Raw genomic sequence first — 21,953 nt, 5'->3', positions numbered from 1 at the left:
AACCCATAAGAGTTGAAGGAGATACGCTCTGTATCTTATCAAATATATTAGACTCTAGTAATTAGAAAAGGTAACATGCGCCGCCATAATAAAAACAATGAAATAACCCTTATAGTCAATTGACCATCATCATCAGATTATATATTGACAGGTAGGGACTTAACTGAAGTCGCAATGTTGGTTTTACTAGACATTAGCAAAGCCTTCTATACCCTTGATGAAAAATACATTACTATCATCTATTTAAAATAGATAATTTTATATTACATAGGACTGGATCAAGATGCGATAACTTTCTTATCATTCAAGTTATTCAGTTCTATTATATTCAGGATATCAAAGTTAGGGGGAGATAACGAATGCACATATTCTTGTTTAATAATATGTGGGTGGCAACATTGCTTGTTTCTCTTTCTGTGCTTCCCCAATTTATTTATCATACAATAATTAAGAACTTTTTTAATTTGTAACATTACATATAGATATCATCATATACAATTCATCACTGAACTACTTGTGCTTTAATTTTATTAATTATTGTAATGGTGGGTGTTTGAGAAAAAATAAAATTGACCAAAAGTGCTTGAAAGTGTGCTTCTTCCAGGGTTAATAGCAAAGAAAAGCTAAATATTATATTTTCATTACGCTCTATATGTATAAAACTACAATAAATGTTAGCTCAAAACTTAAAGTTAAAATTGAATATTTTAGTAACAATATTAAACAAGACGTTTGTCGAGACAAGAAGTCAGGATCTTGTTTATATATATATATATTTATTATCGATACACACCAAGGTCGTTTGACTCATAATCAGACAACCGAGATACACGGAGAAGGTGCAGTGTGGTTCATGAGTTAAATATGTTAGGTTGTAACACTAGACTTTTAAAGATAAGAACTGGACGTCAGGCAGACTGTAACGCGTGCGCATTACGTGCTTTCTGATATCATGTGACGATTTAATTTTAATTTTTTTTATATAGTATATATGTATATTGTGTTTAGAAATTGGGTGAGTATGATTAGGGGGAGAGCCAAAAATTAAAGTAATTAAAATAAAGAAAGCCGTGTTACAAAGTGTGAAGGAATAGTATAAAGAGGTAAAAAACGATATTTATGACTGGGGGTCTTTAAGTATTTCTATCATATTTCTGTTAAATAATTCTTAAATTTTGCACTTATATACCAATGGTTCTATAATTAATATATTATCGTAACTTACATTACTTGGTACTTCCACTGGCTCCGGACGATAACGCCAAACGTTGGAACTGTGTTGCAAACACATTTAGGTTAGTCATTGGAACACATGATTCTTTCATGATTCAGCTTTTGCTTTGGAATGTATGTAACACAATATAAGCATTTTATTATTAATATAGAAACACATTTCGTAGTCTTTCCAAGACTTACATAGGGAAAAAATTTAATAAAAATATAAAACCCATCTTCCTTTCCTGACCTTCCAACTGCTGCTAGTTATTAGGTCAGTTTTTTTAAATCAGATGTATTTCAAGTATGACAGATTAATTCGAGTGTTAGGATATAGCTCATGTTAAGAGTCATAACATCTGTAGCCTTTCCAGTAGTTGTATTAGGAGATTAGAATGTGTTAATCTTTACAGGTTTAGTGGTGATGACAATATTACCTTTATTGACCCTGAGTTCCACATCTACTTTGGTGATATGTTGGATTTGAACACAATTTAGTTATGAGTATAACAGCCTGCACAGAAGAAATAATTTTGTCATCACAAATAATTATACCGGATGGTCTATTCTCCTTCAGTAGTGGTAAATGCGTTTTATGCATCCAGAGAATTTTTGAATCAAGCATTATATTTTTGAGTATCATTACATTATCATGAAATTACTGCACAGACAGTATGAAAAGTGTCTTCTCCATCTGAATTTTTAAAGAAACAACAGGCACGACAAAGACAGTAAAACTTTGTCCCGTGGTGGGAGTCCCCACACTCACAGATAATGTGCTCTGCTGGTGCGCGCTGGCACACAATATAAATTCATCTTTGTGAATGCATATACTAACTCTCCATATGCGTTGGCGTGTAGTTTGAGGTATATTGATAAGTAGGGATGAACTGGGTAACGCCCACATTTTCTTTAAACTGGGTATTCCCTTTGAAATCCTATATTGAGTCACTCCTCGTTGCATTATATACCGTATCAAAAATGATGAGCGTGTCTACTCGCATATTGAGACGGAACATCAATACCCCTTTGTAAACAAAAAGGAAAGATATACATGCAATTATGTGGGCGGGCCGAACTGACTGGAGGGGATCATTTGGTTTTGCTGCGTTTAGCATGCGGTTCGTCTCCGCAGACGTTGTTTTTAGTATATTTTATTTAATTTTTGGGATACATTTTTATTTTGAAAAAAGTAGTTTATTTTTAGAATACTTATTTTTGTTTTTGATATACCCTCAAAAAATATTTCATTTTACAGATTGAAAATTATACAAAGTTACGGAATTTAAATGGAGCATCCGAAGAACTCGAACTACATCCCTACGCATACGGAGAGTTACTAAATGCATTCGCAAAGATTAATTTAAATTGTGCGCCGGCGCGCACCAGCACGGCGCATTGTCTCTGAGAGTAGGGATTCTTACTACCGGGCAAAACTTTTCTCTCTTTGTCGTGCATCCATCTCTTACAACATCCAGACACGAAGAGCATTTTTCGTACTGTATAGTTCTAATACAAGGGCAAATATTGACGAGGTCCTGAGGTCCAGTATCACTCTTGCCAGTGATGGAAGCTAACGGATTTCAACACAATATCAATCTCTTCGCTCGAGCTCAGGTAGGCGGGAAAAGCACTTAGCACCTGCCTTGCCTTTCGTCCTTTGATCTCAGCTTTACCCATGTAAGTTTTCTGACGTTATTTTCCTCTTTGATTATGGTCATTTGGTCGGACTGGTGTCTTGAACTCCCTAAATATATTATAGCATTACATTTTCATATAAAGCTCCATTATGATTTGTAGATGAACTAAATAAACATTGATTAACATGACCCACTAGTTTCGAATTCTGAAAAAATAATAATTATACATTGTTTTTTGAATTAATCTGTAAAAATATTTTAGTTTCAATATGCTATAAAAAAAGTTTGGAAAAAAGATAGGCCCCGGCGAGATTCGAACTCACGATCTCCTGTTTACTAGACAGGCGCTTTAACCAACTAAGCCACGGCGCCTTGTGCAAGCAACTTGAATACATATGTATAAAAGTAACTTACTCCCTTCAAGTTGTCAATGGGGACAAAGGCAAAATTTTTTTATTTCCTTAAATAAAATATCTTGATTTCACTTATATTGGCAATGTCTTTTCTGTAGCACTCGAATCGGATTAAAATTTAAAGTTGTTACTCTTATTTACGTCTAAAAGTAAATAAATATATGTTAGAAGTGCTTCATGAGCACTTGAAAAAATATTGTCCCGGGAACAGGTTAACTTGGTTGCTGGATAATAGAAATAGCGGGGTGGGGGCGTGACAACTAGGACACTTGAGAGTCGGTTTCGACTAAATATTGTACATATATTATTAAATATATGTTTTAAAGGTGTTTTTGCTTGCCGTTAGAATATTTAATATTTACGAAGAAGTAGTTAGTGGATATGGGTTTGTTTGACCCAAGACCTTCACAAGATTTTGCTTAGGGCCACATTCACTGGATCACAGGACAGGGGGGACGAATAGTTTTTAGTGAGGAGTCTATATAAAAATGATGGTTCTGATTATGTTAAGCATCCTAAAGGGACAAAACGATACAAAAAAAATATTTCACACCCGCAGTGATGGTTACAGTACAATTATGCTATGGGGATGCTTCAATTCTTTTGGCGTAGACCCTTTTGAACTGATTTAAGTACAGGGATATATTAAACAACAAATTCAAAATTGTGACGAATTAATTAAAATACCAAAACTTCGTAGTTTTGTCTTGCCTATCTCAAACTCTAGTCATTAAACCTATAGGAAACGTGGGGGATCACGTTTGTAACCAGACTAGACATAAATATTTTACAAATTTAATTCATCACAATAGTATAGTATATTATATTGTCGTATATTCGAAACATGACCAAGTCTATCACACTGAGATTGGACAAAATTTTAGAATAAAAAGGATATTATACGGTGTTCATCATTCGTCATAGATTTCTATACAAAATAACTTTTGTCAATATTTGGTAAGTTGAGACAGAATGGGCACTAATGACGTCAGCAGATACTTCGAGCTTGACACCACGTGGAAATATAAGATAAATTGTATAATAGTGATAGAAATGGAAACATATATTTATTAAAATAAACATCAAGATTTCATATGATCGTTGAAGAAATTTTTAAAAAATTCCTCATATATAATAAAATAAGAGATTAAATTAATTTCTAATGTTAGACAAAGTTATTTTAAACAGATTGGGTACTAACTCTATTAAAATCTTTTTACAGTTTCCTATTTAGCCGCTCGTGTAGTTCCGAGTCGCAATATCAGATGGCACACGAAGAAGCGATTTGACTTCAAAATAACTATTTAATTAAATTTCAAGAATAATAAAAAGTTAATTATATAATAAATATATAAATTTTATATTATAAACTGTTAAAATAAAATTGTTACTTAATGAAATCTGGTTAACTTTCAAACATAAATGTGTAAATATAATCATGCAATTCTGAGAAAGCCGTAAAAATGCATATAAAAACGCGGCGTGAGTTTTGATAGTTATTGCCAGTTCGTTCAACAAATTAATTGTGAAGTATTGTGTTATGGCCGTACCGACTTTTGTGAAGGTTATGTGTTTATTAGTCAGGTTTTTAATTTATTATTATCGTGATACTTAAGAAGCTAATACAATTACGTTAATGAATTGCGTATGATAGTAATTTAACCAGTGTTATATTTGTTTATCAGAAATACAAACTAAATCCCATCAAAAATGTATTGAAATATTAACAGGGTTGCGAAAATGTCAGTATTAATCTTAGCACTTGCTTTCTGTTCTTGCATGCTTCGGTTGTTTATGCAATTTCTTCAAAACCTTAAGTTTATCTTTGTTGTTCTCCAGAGACTGCATCAGTTTAGCAATCTGTTCTTCAACAATCTTATTATTATGCTCAGATTTGCTTATAATATCCTTCAATATTGACTTGTACTTATCAAGTTGAGTGTGAGTGTTGTTCACCTCTTCTGCAAGCAATTTGCCTCTCTTAGCTTCTTCCTGCAAAAATAAAAGTTCAACAAATTTTTTAACATCAAGTTAATAAGAATGTTCTCACCGATATTGTGTTGGACATTTGCTTAATCATGTCAGACAATTCAGTTATGCTCTTCTCGTTAGCTTGTGCAGGTGGTACGCGCACTTCATACAACTTCTTCTGGTAAATTTCGAACCTCTTCTTAACCAGAGCCAATATTGCGTGGAATTTGTCATGTTCTTTTTGAGCTTCCTATAACGGAATAATAAATAGTTTATGAAAACGACACACGTTAAGGCTTACGCTAAGTTTCATCATATTCTTGACAATCGCGTCCGAAAGCTCACTTTGCATCTGGTTAACGATCATCTCATGTCTGTTCTGATATCTCTCCAGCAAAATACCTTTAGTGTATCTCAATAGTACCAAGAATCTGAAAGTAATTATAATTTTTAATGGCACAAATAAGTTTTGAATTCTTTTTCTGACCTTTCTATGAGTTGTTGCGGATAGACATCGACCAACTTGACCATGTTCTTCTTGGCTGGTACCTGTGCGGCCGCCTGTGCCCACAGCTGGTCGGACAATTTCTGACGGTCAGGTAGTTGCGGGGCCGAAGGCGAAAGGGTGGCACCCATCGGTGGTCCATGGGACACAATCGGGGGGCAAGTTTTGCTGGGAGGCGGACAGGTGGAGAACCGATCGTTTTGACGAGGGAAGGTTGTGGGAGCGTTGGGGTAAATCTTGTTCACCAAGCTGTCCAGGGCCTCGGTACGTTTCAACACCTGGAATTTATTCAAGTAACACCGGCATTATTATTAGGGGGCACGAAGGAGCTACCTGTTGTTGGGTTTTGATGACTTTTTCTTGTAGTACTTTCAGAAGCTCCGTCCTTCTCTCTTTGTCTTCCATGTTTGCGTAGCATGTGTATTCGTTTTTCTCTTGAAGGTCGGCGATCATGCTCTCCAGGCAGTTGTCGACGACCTCATTTTCGTCGACTTGTTCACCTAGAAATTGAGAATGTTTGTAACATCTTTTCATTTTTGATAGTTTGAAGGGTCTTGTCAAACACACCTTGCAATTCATTTCGAATGCTTTGTAATAAAACGTCGAAGAAGTTGACGCAGTTTTGTCGTTCCTGTGGGGTCTTTCTCTTGGACAAAACCTTTTGTATTGGAGCCAGGTCTCCACCCCCTTCGTTACTCATCCATTTGGGCTCGCATTCTGACAACGACAATCCCAAATAGGCGAATGCACCTTGGCCATTTTTCAATGTGCGAGACGCCACAATTGTGTTTCCTTGTTTCCTTTCCATAACGTCTTGTGGCGCTTGAAAGTCCACATCCTCGGACCAAGCTTCCTAAAAGCGATAATGTGACTATGTATTGCGTTGTTGAATTTAAAACTTACGTCGAGATCCTCCGGTATGGGCTGAAAGACGTCCATTGCACCAATAATGTCGACGTCTGTCGGTTTCTTAAGGAATTCCCCTTTTAGTTTTCCTTCTTGCATTTGTAATAACAGCTGGGCCAGATAAATATTCCGACATCGTTTCCTTTCTATGCCCACACATCGCTCGCTGCATAACTTGGTTAACCACTCCTAAAATAATAAGTTGATGAAACGTTGAAATATTTATGTTGTTTTAACTTACTGTTGCCAATGTTTGGAAATTTTCGTCTTTTAGCTTCTGATAGTACGTACTGACAAAGTCTAGGTAGAAAAGGAAGTCCTGGTCAAGTTTGATTTCTAAAGACATGTTGACTAATAATTTATAAATATTACTGAAATTTAATGGAAGTAATTTCACTGGCGTTCAGAAATGTCACCTAGACATTTGTGAAACCTGTCTGTTTGTTTGTTGCGAACGCATCGTCCGTCCACTATTAAAAACGTACGTGCATTTTACATTGTAAAAATGTTGGAGCTTTTAACAAAATTAATTGCACTAGTTCTTATCAGTAGATTAAAAAATCCGATGCAGAGGGGGAATTAACGAATTAAAGGATGAACTTGTTCAGTTAAATTAAATTAAACTTGTCACGTCTAGCAGCTCTCATGGTTGTATAATCCTGACCAGCTCTAATTAGTTTCTATGAATCTGCCCACGAGACCGTTAACCCATTAAATTTAATTTTTAGTAAATGCAAATCATGTTTAATGTTGAATATATTGCAAGTTTCATTTCAGACAGACACACTTAAACGGGATATGAAGACGAAGGGTTTGAAATGTTTCATATACATGTGTATTGTATTCAATGCTCAAACGTGCTCAATAAATTTCCAATTTCCTTTGTTTTGTAAACTTCCATTCTCGTTCCTATTGACAATTATGCCCTAACTAAATGTTATTTGATTTGTTAACATGTAAGATTTCGGTGTGGAATATTAATAAGTAACATGTGTCTCACGTGTGAATTGGCACGTACATGCACATTGATGAAATTGTATCACTAAAACAAAATTAACATTTGTTCTTCCTTGGCATTGACGACAATTTGTCGCTGCTAACTCAAACATCTCCGCCATATGGTCTTTATGTTTTCAGAATGTTAATGAAATGAAAGGTCCACTCATTAAAACAGTCCGGATCCGCCGACTTTAGACCCCATCAGAGACATGCTCCGTGCCAAAACATTTCGAATAATTCAACTTACTTGATACACACACACACTCAACAAAGAAAGTAACAGTGTTACATTTCTTGATACAATCCCGGCATAATGTAGCAATTTGATGTTATTATCTGGGACACACAGGAGTGTTTGCAGCTGTCAATCATAACTCGCACAAGTTTAAATTGAATTGTTCCATAATTTGGATATGAACTAGACCAAAATAATTCGGCAAGTAATGTGTACATGTCTGCAAAGTTCTTAGATTTTCTTTAATCCACCCGTGAAACTTCACCGACCGAACGGGACGTGTTGAATCTAATAACGTACGGTTTTCATTTGCTCCGGCTTCAGCTTTATTTTTTTCACACGTGACTTTAAGCAGAACATATTTTTGATGTGAAAAGTAATATTTCGCGTGCCTTTTAACTGGATCAACTGGCCCCGTTTTACCGCCACCAAGTTTCGGCTTTACAGACTTTACGACGATAATTTCCGTTAAAGACTTTTTTTTTCTAAACTCGTATCATCTGATTGTGTGGGAGCATAAATAAAAACCGGCCCGAAACGTTCGAAAGAAGTGCTTAATGTACCCCTTGGCAAGTTAAAAAAAAATAACTCGAAACTTTTTTATAATCAAGGGTGTGATAATTTTGATTGAAAACATAAATATGAACTACGTGATACAAAACTTGACGCCTTTTGGAAAAAAAGTTGTGACCGCCTCGGGCGCTTCTCAGTTTTCTTTTTATTTATTGTGTTTGGTTACCTTTCAGACTGGCAAGTTACCTCGTCTGTCTGATTTGTTGGGACCGTTCGCCCTCACCGATACAATCAATTTACGTGCATTCTTTTCACAATTTCGGTTGAATGCGAAGCTGTAAGTTTATGGGATTTCGGCGAGATAAGTTATATCCTCTGTACAGTTTTTATCGACAATTTCTTGCTTCATAGTTGTAAGGAAGTTGCATTAGTGAGATAAGTTTGCTGCCAAATGAAAGTTTAGATAGCGCACTAGCAAGTTTTTGGGTGAAGTTTAAAATTTATTGCACATTGAAAACAATTTGACTGGGACGTTAGGGTTTATTTAAACATATTGAGATCATCATTTCCTTTTTACTAAATTGCCATTTATACGCGAATGCTGTTCTCGACTTGAAATACCTGAAATACAGTTAAATTTCTGATACAAATTGTTTCGGAAATTAAACTGCTTTGATACGAAATAAGTTAACAATAGACTTGGGTCTGGTGATTTTGGAATTGAGTCCTTGGCATTTCGAGTGTTCCTGGCTGCGATTTTTTTTTGTTGAAATACTTAGCACAAGGGTCGTGGTTTTGTTTGCCTTTTTACATGTGTGTATACATTTTGTTCGGAAATAATTAAAGACTTCATAGGGTGGATAAACTGTAAGCATATTTTTTATGAAGTGAATTTGAAGGGGTGTTATATTGTTCAATAAAATTGTTCAGAGACTTACGGCATCAATTTTTGTGATATGGTTGTATTTTCAGGAAATTACTACCGTGAAATATGAATGTTTGCGTTTGCCAAACAATACACAAGTGGTTTAAACGAATCAAAGGGATTAAAAGGGACTCAAGAATTGTAAAATAATGGTTAAAAAACACTGAAATTTGGGCGATTTTAAAAATGTTATTGAGCTTGTTTGATTGTGGATTAAAACTGGAACAATAAAACTCTTAACTGTGATTTGATATACTCATTTGCACATAGATATACTGTAAAAAACATCCAGAAAGATATTTTCATAAAATTTTGGTATACAAGTGGGTGCCTATTGAAATAAGAAATCATTAAAATTTGAAGTCAATCGGAAGACGTAATATTTTTTATTCTTTTTTCTTCCTTAAGATATCTCTAACAAGCGTGTACTTAGATTTTGTTACAATTTATTTTATTTAGTAATTTATACTAAACGTTTAACATGCCTAGAGTATGAAGAAGAAATAATTTTACCCAATTAGCGAGTTTGATAGAGGTAGAATAGTGGGCCTGGATGAAGCAGGAATTTTGTTTCGAAAGTTTGTATTTGAGTATTGTTATATGATGTTGGCAGTCTTGGAGTGGAGAGGGCAGAAGAGATACAGCAAGAGGTTCCGGAAGACCCAGAGCTACAACAGAGCCACAAGACCCGTCGTCTTAGATTGTTGGCTCTAAGGGGCAGTATGAGGTCAACTCGGATGATTGCTGATGAATTTTTTGCCGATGAATGTAGGCTAATTGGTATTCGATTTGTTTACTTCCATATAAGGTCTTTTGGCTTAGGAATTTATCGCCTTTTTGGACTCACTTATACCAGCAAACCATAGGCTCCAACGCAGTGACTGATTGTGTTCTGCTTCCCTATATAAGAAGTAATAGGTTAATATTTTTCTAAAAAAAATATAGAATAAATCAATTTAATTTATTATTTCACCATACAATCAAATACGATATTGACCGGATAAATTGTTAAATTTACTGCGTATGTTGTTTATTCGTTTTATTTATTATTGTAGACGCTATCACTAGGACATTATAGGCTTCAATTGTGTGTAATGTGTGCTAAACATTAAAACAAATTAGACATAAAAATAAATGATGATTTAAAATTAGTCATTTTCTAAAAGAAAACCTTTACTTATTATTAACGCCATTTAATTTGGAATACAAAAGTTTGACATTTTCTTTGACATAATTCATCATTAACCCTCGTACAACAACACGATTTTTGTTTTTATGTAAAACAATAATTTCTCAATGTTTGTTTCCAATATGACACATAATTTTACCAACTAAAACACGAGTTTTATTGACATGAATTAAATTATGACTATAATAACTTACCATGTTAAAATCGATTTACCCGGTACAGCATTATCACAATGTTTGTATTTTTTGATTTATAAGTGGTACCACTAACGTTGGTTTATTCAAAATTAAATTCGGTTGTGCACACAGAAATTTATTTGTATTATTATCATGCCACTGTCCAATATTTTACTGTGTTTTGTAAATTCAAAATGTGCCAATACATAACTTTTAATATTTTCACGCCACAAGGACATCTGCATGAAAAATAATTGTGTGCAAAATGAACCGAAATGAGGCCCTAATATTTTACGAAAAAGACGGATGTACTTTAAGAGGTGTTATATTTCTAAATTAAATTGTTTAGTGGGTTACGACGGGACGTTTGTTCAGGAAATTTATGTCCGTGAAATGTGAATGTCAGTTTGTAAACAATACGTGGGTGTTTTAAATGAACCAAATAAAGTAAAAGAAATTTAACGAATTTTTTAAAATGGACAGTAATAGTAGTAATAACTGATGTGTAACGTAACGTATATAAACGGTCTGACAATGATTCTAATTTATTCTATTTAACCATTAAATTAGATAAGCTTTTGATCGAATAAATTAGTGAATTTACTGCATATATTGTTTATTGGCATTATTTATTATCATATTATGTTAGTACTAGGATATTTTAAGCTTTAATTTTGTTTGAATAGTTTGCAATAAACAATTTAATTATAATATCTATTTCACACATCAAAGTAAATTGAACATAAAATTAACTATTTTTAATTATCATTAAAGGTGCTTTATTATTTTTCTCAATGACTTTTTTATAGTGCTAACTCAAATATTTTATTAAATGTTGTAAATTTTGAAATTAACAAATTAAAATACTTGATTTAAGCTCCACCTCAGTCTATTACTAGGATTATAGAAATGATTCCCATCTCTGTAACTAGGATATTATAAGCATTAATTTGGTTTGTGTAGTTCGTGATAAATAATTTGACTATAATACCTATTTTACACATGAAAGCAAATCTATCTATAATCTTTGACTATATGTAAAGCTTTGTACAACAATATTTTAATATTTCTAAAAAGTTCAAGTTTAAGTGGTATGATTTAATTTAAAAATTTTTAATAACTCACCTATTTTATTAAACGATGTAAAATTAGAAATTAACTTGTTAAAATACTTATTTTAAACTTTAACTCAACTTATTATTGGGATTAGAGAGGAGATTCCCATCTATGTGACTAGGAGAATAAACTTTAATTATGTTTGTATAGTTTGTGATAAACAGTTTATTTGTAATGGCCATTTTACACATCAAAGTAAATCAATGCAATGTTTGATTGAACGTAATTTAGTATTAAATAACAAAATATTCTTAATTTTTAGGTAAAGGGATATTTTGGAAAGGTTCATTTTTAAAATTTTTAAAATATAAAGTTTCAGTTTTTGAGTAACTTGTTACTAAATATATTATTAAATGATGTAAAATTTATTTCAGGCTTCAATTCAACTTATTACAAGCATCATAGAAGTGGTTTCCACCACCATGAGTAGGATAATAAATTTAAATTATGTTTGTATAGTTTGTGATAAACAATCAAAGCAAATTGGTACAGTCCTTGATTATATGTAACGTATTATGTAGTTTAGAAAACAGGATTGAACGTGTTTTATTATTAAGCCCCAATATTATTCTTCGTACAGCAAAATGTTTTTAGTTATTTTTAAAGGGATGTTTACAGAAGGTTGATTTTTAAAATTAAGTTAAGTTGAGTGGTACTGATTTAAACATTCCTTTTGATTTTTAACTGAAATATTTTTTAAAATAATGTCCCGTTATTAAATATTTTATTAAATGATGTAACATTTGAAAGGAATATGTGAAAATACGTTTTTCAAGCTTCAATTCAGTCTTTAAGTTATTTTTCGTCCAGTAACTTTTTTTCACAGACATTTTTATATCTCGATCATATTTGTATTATTCACTGTGGCGCATTTTCGTATTCATCCGTTTAAATTTCGAAAGAAGGGAAAAGCTGACCATGTGCAAAAAATAAAAAGAAAAACACATACACACAATTCGCTTCCAGCATATCGGGGGGATTTGTAGCTTTACTATCGTAGAATAAAATGGTTTTTGTCTACATAGTTTGTCTGCCGGATCAAATTTTAGTCTTTACGGCGAACTTTTATTATAGAAATAAAATTCTTAATTTCCCCTTCGGTTTAATTTTCTAAACTCGTGTGTAGAAATGCAATTACGAGTGGGTATGCCGTCCGAATGTTAAAATAGGTTTCGCACATTGTTGTAACGATTTGTTTTACTTTTTAATTATTATTTTAATAATAAAACAGATACTGATTATTGTTTGTGTATTGTAGCGTAAAATTAAACATGGATCAGCGTTTATTGCAGTGTGTTAACATGCGGTGGAATGGAAATATATTTGTGTATTTCAATTTATTTATTTTTATTTTTCTAAGACAGTTATAATTTAAACTGAATTATTGTTTTCCAGGAAAAATAAACAATTAGAAATGTTAACAAAATTGCAATAACTCATTGGAAATATTAATAGTTTTGGTATGCACATGATAAATAAAACGAGGCGAAACATTACTTACTACACATTATAGTTTCTGACAAATAAAAGCATACTTAACTGTAGCACAAATGCGTCAACATATTTCTAATTGTATATTGTCAAGAAACTAATACTGTTTATTATAAAACAAATTATTAGTTTCGAAAATAGTTATGAATACATTAAGTAAATATAGTCTCTTACTGGGTGTCCCAAATTGTGTATTTTTTAAACATTGGTATTTCCAGACATTCTAAACATCAACTAACTCTGGTTTCGATTTTAAATAAGCAATTGATAATAAATATAGTGGTAGCCAAATGTATGGCATAATTTTAAGAAATGATTTATTGTTGTTAATCTCGTTTTATTGACAATTCGTCATACTGCTTTAATATATAATATATAAAGATTTTTTAAATTTCCCAGAAATGAATTCTGTTTTCTATAAACATTGAAGCATTGAGTCTGTAAAGATGTTTAATAAAAAGACTTCAAAAAATGTATCCTTCATTTTCATAGTAATGTCATAGTCTGATCAAGAATTGTCTCAGAAATCCAATAATGTGTAAAATACAGGGTATTCTAAATTCGAAAATGGAACCATTTCCGGTGAAACCGGAAGTGACCGAAAAGTAAAAAATATGCGAAAACTCTCCTTTCTTCATACCATTTACCTATACCAGATCTCATTTTAATATACCGAGTGTCCTAGAAGTTATGCCTTGTCTAATGGATTCGTTAACACCCGATATATGTATCTTATGGACTGACCTCCACCCATGTGGAATATAATGTTGTGAAGTGATGAAATCAAGTATAAATTGATTGGATCAGACTATTTTAAGTACCAAAAACCAACAGTTAAACACGGTGGTGGAAACATTATGGTGTGGGGATGTTATTCAGTATAAGGTACTGGTCCTATAGTACGAATTGAAGTCAAAATGGATCGTTTTGTCTATAAAGATATCTGGTAAATCATATGCGCCTCTTTGCGGAAAATAATTTGTATTCAGTTCAACAAGATAACGATCCAAAACACACATTTGGATTTTTAAAAAATTAGTTTTTAGATCAGATGGTGAATGTTCTCCTGTAGTCCACAGAGAGTCCGGAGGTAAATCTAAATGAACATCTGTGGCAGCATCCTAAATTAAAAAATTGACAGAAAACATCACCAACAAAGAGCATTTTATATTAGAAGAATAGGCAAATAGGTCGCAATCTTGTTGATTTGATGAAGAGGTGATGTGTAGAAGAACAAAGTGGTTATGCTACCAAATATTAAATAAATAAACTATTTCCAAATTTATTTCAAGTATTCAAGTTGTGTCGTGGATGGTTATATGTTAGTAAGACGGCGACATGGGAAAAGACGTGATCCTAGCTTTGCTGTGGAGAGTCATATTCATAACACTATAGGCAATATGACGTCCCAACAATGTGGATGACGTTTCTGAGTCTTATTTTTATCTCCACATAAGAAGAGATCTCGGACTAATTTTTCAGTAAGATAATGCCCATTCACATATTGCTAGGAATACATTAAACTTCCTAGAAGCTTTCCATATGAATTTACTGCCTTGGCCATTCAAATCTTCAGACATTTCCCCAATAGAACATGTGTGGGATATGATGGGGCGAATTTACAGCGCCCTCTTAATAAACTAAGAAGTCATATTTAGTTCGTGTGGGTTAAGATACCACAATCTATGCTTCTATGATTTTTGTCTAATTTTTTAATTATTATTATTATTCAAAATAAAAATCAATTTTTTACATCAGGTAGACTCATCAAATTTTTTATAAAAAGGCAATTTAAATAATAAAAAAACACATTTTACATACACGAAATATTCACGACTAAATATCTGGTCCAGAAATACTTCTGCTACCTAATATAGCCAAAGCCAACCAATTTGAGATACACGGTACATATTCAAATAAAATTGTTGTATGCATACGGTAATAATAATTAGTTCCGAAATTTGAATGTCATTCAATAATATTAATAGATTTTTCATTGATGATATGTAAATAGTTCTCCCGAAACACGTTCTAACCGTTTCCCCAGTGGCATTAATCGTGACGTCATTCGATTAAAAGTGCAATATTGGACTATTTTTAGTGAATAGCGAATTCGATATCGGACGTGGAATTTAAATGACTGCACGAGATTGTATCAGCGTAATATTGTTATTTAGTATAAACCCCATTTATGTGCTTATTTATTAGTTTCAATTCGCATTTTCCTGTTGGGTCAGATAACGAGATAAATGCTAATCCGTACTTGGACGGGCACCGTTAATGTTTCACCCAAATTTCCTGGACGGCACTTGTAAATGAATTGAAGGTTCCAAGCCTATTGACTGAATGGGAAATTTCGTTCCAATCCTTGGTTGTTAATAAATTGTGCTTGTTAAGGATCCCAATTGAGATCACCAGAAGCGAGATGAATACAGTTTAATAATGCAATAATGCGTTGGCTAAATCACGAGCCAGGTGTTAAAACTAATCGACCATGATTATCCTCATTAACATTGCATCATTAACAACAGTTGCCGCCCGTTTTGGTCAATATCAATGCGGAATTTTCTGGATTCAATAAAGGAACGACATCCGTGTTTGATACGGTTGCGTCGAAACTGTCTGTCATAAAGTTTTTTGTTTTTTTTGTTTTTTATTTTTTTTTTTGTTTTTTAATTTAGTGCATGCACGATGGCACCGTAAATTTCACGTAGCTTTTATGTACAATTTTGTGTAAGTGTGGAAACCAGTGAAATACGTAAAACCCTTCGACGGGCTTTTTACGTTAAATTTAACGTGTGGCTGGCTTTGAGGCTGGCTTTGAAGCTGGCTTGGATAGCTGCACATTGATGAAAACAGACGAACTTCGATAACTGGAATATGAGAAAGTATTGGATGGTCAAATAGTGGAGGTCGTTATCCACATTTCAGGAACTATTAATTCAATAGATGAGGAAAAAATGTGATTAATAAAAATGGGTGTGAAAAAAATGTGGGAAATATTTTTTAGTTTATTAGAAGGCTCTAGGAGGCCCAACCCACTGATTTATAAGAAAAATCAATTTCTTCTTTCTAATTTGGCAGTTTTTATTATAATCTTCTTGCTGCATCTGAAATAAAGTGGTGGTAACATTTTAAACACTGAAAAATATAAATCTCTATATCTTTAATTTGGTTGAAAAAAAGTAGACAAACGCATTAAAATAAATAATTTTTTAATCTGTTTCATACCATTTTACATTAACGTTTAAAGAAACTGTTATTATTTTATCAAAATTGGCAAATTTTGTGAAGTATGGAAATCAGTGAAATATGTAAAAATCTTCGACGGGTTTTTTACGTCAAATTTAATGTGTGGCTGGCTTTGAGGCAGGGTTGGAGAGCTGCACGTCAATGAATACGAACTCGAATAAGAAAAAGTATTGGATGCTCAAATAGTGAAGGTTGTCAGTCATCTACTAATCCATAAATATCATTAATAAAAGTGGACCTGAAAAAAGTGTTGAAAACATTTTTCAGTTTATTAGAAGGCCTCTACAAGGCCTAAACCACAGATTTATCAGTAAGATCAATTTTTCTTTCTAATTTGGCAATTTTTATTATAATATTTTTGTAGGATCTAAAATAAAATAGTGGTAACATTTTAAACACTGAAAAAGATTAAACTCTGTAACTTTAATTTGGTTGAAAAAATACATCAAAAGAGATAATTTTCTTTAATCTATCTTCTACATTTTATACCTTTTTTTACATTAACCGTTAAAGAGACTTTTATTATTTTATAAAAATTGACAAATTTTGCGAAATGTGGAAACCAGAGAATTACATAAAACTCTTTGATGCCCTTTTTATGTTAAATTTAATGTGTGGTTGGCTTTAAGAGCTCCACGTTAATGAATACAGGAGAATTTCGATAACTCGAATGAAAAAATATATTGGATGGTCAAATATTGGAGATCTCAGAAACTACTGAAAAAAATGTGGAAAATATTTTTTAGTTTATTAGAAGGCCTCTAGAAGACCTCTCTAATTTGGTAGTTTTTATTAAAATCGTTTTGTTACATCTAAAATAAAATTGTGGTAACATTTTAAACACTTAAAAATAAATAATAATAAAACTCATAACTTTAATTTAGTTGAAAAGAAGTCGACAAATGCTTCAAAAGAAATATTGTTCTTTAATCTGTCTTCTATATTTTATTCCTTTTTTAGATTAATTATTATTATTTTATAAAAATTATTTTAAAAAGATTTTGTGAGGTGTAGAAATCAGTGAAATATGTAAAAAATGGTGGTAATATTTTAAACACTGAAAAAGACAAAACTTAATTGTAAAAATTGACAAAATTGTGAAGTTAATTTTTTGTTGTTTTTCAAAGCCCTGTTAAAATTTGTTTCAAAAGAATATTAGCTGTTCTAAATTATTATTTAAGTACTGAATTCTTTCAGCCATCAATATTCATAGAACGGAATTAGGGACTTCCCCTAAAAAATTTACATATCGAATTTAATATCAAAAATATTATTCGAAATATCAAGACATCCAGTTGTTGTCAATTGTTGTATTATTACCAAACAATTTCATTCGAGTTATCGTTTGAGTTTGAATGATACATTAAAAAATAAATGTGAATATTTTAAATAAAAAATTAAGATACACAGTAAAATAAATAGACTTTTTTTGTCAAATCCTTTAATCATTAGGTAAAGTATATTACATTTTTTCCTAAGTTCTTCCATAGAATATAATCATATTATGATGATGATGTTATTTTAATGAATATATTGTGTAATCATAAAATTCAAAAAATATCAATTTGATCTGATTATATTTATTATAAGACGTAGAAATGATTGTAAATTTAGAATCGTGTTTTTAATGTAAATATGTAAAATTTTCTATTATAACAGAACAAAAATATAGGATTACATCGCATAACTTAGAAATAAAGCTCCTACTCAAATATTTGTATAATATTTTTATAAATCGAGATACATTATTAACCCAACATGCATAACAGTAAAAAATACATTTTGTACATAAGTTGAAGTTAGTGATTTTAATTTTTTTTTGTTGTCTTCGAAACTTCCCCCAAAGATTTCGTCAAAAGAATATTAAATATTTTAAATTTAGCCATCAGAATCCATAGAAAAAAAATGAGGTTTCGACTTTATTAACGAATATTTTGTGGGAATTCTCAAAAATAAAATTTATACGTTATTCCCACTCTTGACGCTATCGCCGACAAATTTGACTCGAACCTGCGAAAAGTTCGTGTGTATGTTGTGTGCAGTGGATTAGGAACGGTCGTAATGGTCAAGACGTCGTACAAAAATTGTTGCAACAAATATAAAGGGATCGTGATTTGCGCGGCGTTGTGCGGAACGCGTGGCACGAAGCTACCGATTCAGTGTTGTAGCGACACTGCGCTCGTTCAACAGGCTAGAGAAGCGAGAGGCGAGAGCTTCGTATATTGTGCCGACGCGTTTTGGAAGTTGTGCGAGGCACTTTTAGTGGCGCGAAACTTCCGACGACGCTCATTTCGAAAGCGCGTAGCCGGCTGATTATTTTCGAACGTGACCTGTTTCGTTAGGTTTGTGTCGTTCCTTCGACTTTCTGGTGAGTCTTGTTCATGTATACTTTTATTCTTAATTTTAATTTTTTTTTTTTCAAATGAGTTTAGGTCAGAAACTTAATGCGAAACGGCATGAGAAAATTTTAAATTTTAAATGCAAAATATACGTACGTGTAGCATAAAATGCGGTTTATTTTTATCTACAGAAACTTTTACGATCTATTCTTTGCTTGGTGTGTAGATAAATTTTATACTTATTGGTGAAGAAGATAAGCTTGTGATTTTATTGTTATTCATTGTTGTTGTTTTTCTTTACTTTGCGTAACAAAGTAACTAAATATTTAACTCAATGAATGGAACGTATATTCATATTTTTTAACCATTTAATTTTTTATAAATAAAAATATTTTGAGTTTAAGAAATGGTTTAATAATTGTTACTAAAAATCAATTACGTATTAATTCAGACAAATTAATTTTAATTTATATTATTTTCTAATAATTTTTTTGTAAATTTAAATTGATTTAATATAAAGTTTTTTTTGTTAAACTGTGGAAAAATCATAAATATTTTATTTTCATATAATGAAGTAGAATTAAAAAATAATCTTTAGCAGCTGGTGTATTTTTATTTTCATTAAATTAATTTAATAAAAAAATACAACATAACTTTGATTAATGATAGTTATAGCTTATATATTAACCAAAGATATTCATTTCTTACCAATAAAAAATCTAATGATTTTTTACCATATGTTATTTGTTTAGTATGAAGATAAATTATAAATAAATAAAACTATTGGTGAAGAAGATAAGCTTCCTGTTTTATTGTTACCTATTCTTATTTTTTTTTTATTTTGTGTTTATCTGTTTTAACATATAATTTCTATATTCTTTTAATTTTTTTTTTTATATTGTAAAAAATATTTTGTGATTAAATTTTTTAAATAATTTTTATTAATTGATTATGACATTTAGTTTTAATAAATAATTTTCTAATAATGTCTTTTTTAAGCAAAATTTAATTTTTTTTAATATCACCATTTAGAAAAATTCGAAAATTTTATGTTTTATTTTAATAAAACGAAAGAAATTATAAAAAAGAGTCCCAACAGCTGGTGCATTATTACTTTTATTAACTATTAATTTAATAAAAAATATACACAACATGACATTGATTTAACAATAATTATATTATATATTTTTTATATTAAATATAGTAATTTAAAGATTTGTATTAATTATTTCTTGCCATTAAAAAGAATCCACAGATTTATTTTATACATATTGGTAAAAAAGATGAACTTCTGATTTTATTTTTATCTATTCTTGTTTTTTTTTATGTTGACTAAAAGCTGACTAAATATTTAACTCACTGAATTATGGTATAAAATAATATGTTCTAACATTGTATAATTTCTATATTCATTCAACTATTAATTATTTTAAAATCAAAAAAATATTTTGTATTTAAAAAATTGTTTAATAATTTTTATTATTCAATAACCCAACTCAACTTCCAAAACCTTCACGATCTATTTTTATATCTATATATAAATTTTATATCTATTGATGAATAAGATAAATTGTTGATTTTATGATTTTCCATTCTTGTCTTCCTTTATGTTATATATTTATGGGTGTTTAACTTCAAGTTTTATAAAAAGATCTAATTTAAGATTCTATAAATTCTTTAACTATTTAATTTTATTAAACAATTTTCTAATGATTCATTTTTTAAGTCAAATTTAAATACATTTAATATTATTTTTAAATAAAAATAGGAAAAACTCAAAAATGTTATATTTTATTGTAGTATAATGAACTAAAATTATAAAAAAGTTGGGGTTACTAGATTTTACTAAAATAATGAACCGTTACTATATTTACTCATTAGTAAATATAGTAATGGTTCAACATAATTTTTAATTAATAATTATATTTTAAAATATTTTAAATATTTTTTAATATTAAGTATAAATATGAAATATAATATTAATAATTTATTTCTTTGTCTAATAAATCAACAGAAACTTTAATGATCTATTCTTTATTTGACATGTAGATAAGAAGATAAGCCTGTAATATTATTGTTATCGATTTTTGTTTCTCTTTGTGTCGTATCCGCCTAATTTATAAAAGGAGCTATTTAAAAATTTTTGTAATATGTACGTACTATTTATTTTTTTAAAATTTTAATAAATATTCATTTATTTATTTATTTTTTCGAAGAAGAAGTTGAAGTATGAAAAAGTCGAAAATATTAAGTTCATTTTCATATAATAAAATATAATTAAAAAAATAATTACCGACAGCTGCTGGCTTTTTATATTCATTAATCATTATTTTAATAACTGAAATGAAATAAATATAATGATTATCTAACATTACTTTTATTTCTTTCTCTAATAAATCAACAGAAACTTTTATGATCAATTCCTTATTTGGCATGATAAATTTTATATTATTTGGTGAAGAAGATATGCCTGTAATATTATTTTTGCCAATTTTTGTTTCTCTTTATGTCGTATCCCCCTCATTTGTAAAAAGATCTATTTTAAAATTCTATAATTTTTATAATACGTATGTACTATTAATTATTTAAAAATTTCAATAAATACTTTTTCTTTCTTCGAAGATAAAGATGAAGTAAGAAAAAGTCGAAAATGTTAAGTTCTCTTATTTTCATATAATGATATATAATTAAAATAATAATTACCAACAGTTGCTCGATCTTTTTTATTCATTAATCATTATTTTAATAATTAAAATGAAATAAATATAATAATTATCTGATGTTCACTTTGACTTACAATCGTAATTTCATTACTATTATTATTTTTTAATTGTTTTACACTCCCAAAATTATTTTGGTTCAAACAATTCTAAATCAATAAATTATTTATATAGTATTTTTATAAATAATATTAGGAGAAAACATAACTTTGTTTATATAAAATATTAAATTTAAAATATCAAAGTAAAATATTAACAACATATATAAATGAATGTGCATGTTGTTCTAAATTACAATAAACCTACATCACCCATTACTAAAAATGTGTATTTTATTATATGTATCCT

At 30.5% G+C, this 21,953-nt stretch overlaps 2 protein-coding genes and 1 non-coding gene across 3 annotated transcripts in view; 1 reads left to right on the top strand and 2 right to left on the bottom strand.

The window, feature by feature from the left end:
• Positions 1-3,153: 3,153 nt before the first annotated feature.
• Positions 3,154-3,227, bottom strand: Trnat-agu (transfer RNA threonine (anticodon AGU)). The gene has a single exon. It is a non-coding gene; the product is annotated as a tRNA-Thr (tRNA).
• Positions 3,228-4,921: 1,694 nt separating this feature from the next.
• On the bottom strand, positions 4,922-7,051 carry LOC109604772 (uncharacterized). Its single transcript, XM_020021310.2, has 8 exons — positions 6,892-7,051; positions 6,648-6,839; positions 6,312-6,597; positions 6,078-6,244; positions 5,727-6,022; positions 5,541-5,670; positions 5,319-5,489; positions 4,922-5,260 (listed from the first exon to the last, which is right to left on the bottom strand). Exons 1-8 carry the CDS (start codon positions 6,994-6,996, stop codon positions 5,024-5,026), a joined length of 1,584 nt encoding a protein of 527 aa, XP_019876869.1. The 5' UTR covers positions 6,997-7,051; the 3' UTR covers positions 4,922-5,023.
• Positions 7,052-18,693: 11,642 nt separating this feature from the next.
• Positions 18,694-21,953, top strand: part of LOC109604489 (orexin receptor type 2-like) — a 121,088-nt gene continuing 117,828 nt past the window's right edge. The window contains exon 1 of the mRNA XM_049961819.1: positions 18,694-18,914. The gene's annotated coding sequence lies outside the window, so the exon portion shown is untranslated. The remainder of the gene's footprint in view (positions 18,915-21,953) is intronic.

Source organism: Aethina tumida, chromosome 1 (assembly GCF_024364675.1).
Source record: "Aethina tumida isolate Nest 87 chromosome 1, icAetTumi1.1, whole genome shotgun sequence".
Classification (NCBI taxonomy): domain Eukaryota; kingdom Metazoa; phylum Arthropoda; class Insecta; order Coleoptera; family Nitidulidae; genus Aethina; species Aethina tumida.
Note: the sequence above shows the minus strand (reverse complement) of the source record. Positions and strands in the feature narration are given on the sequence as shown.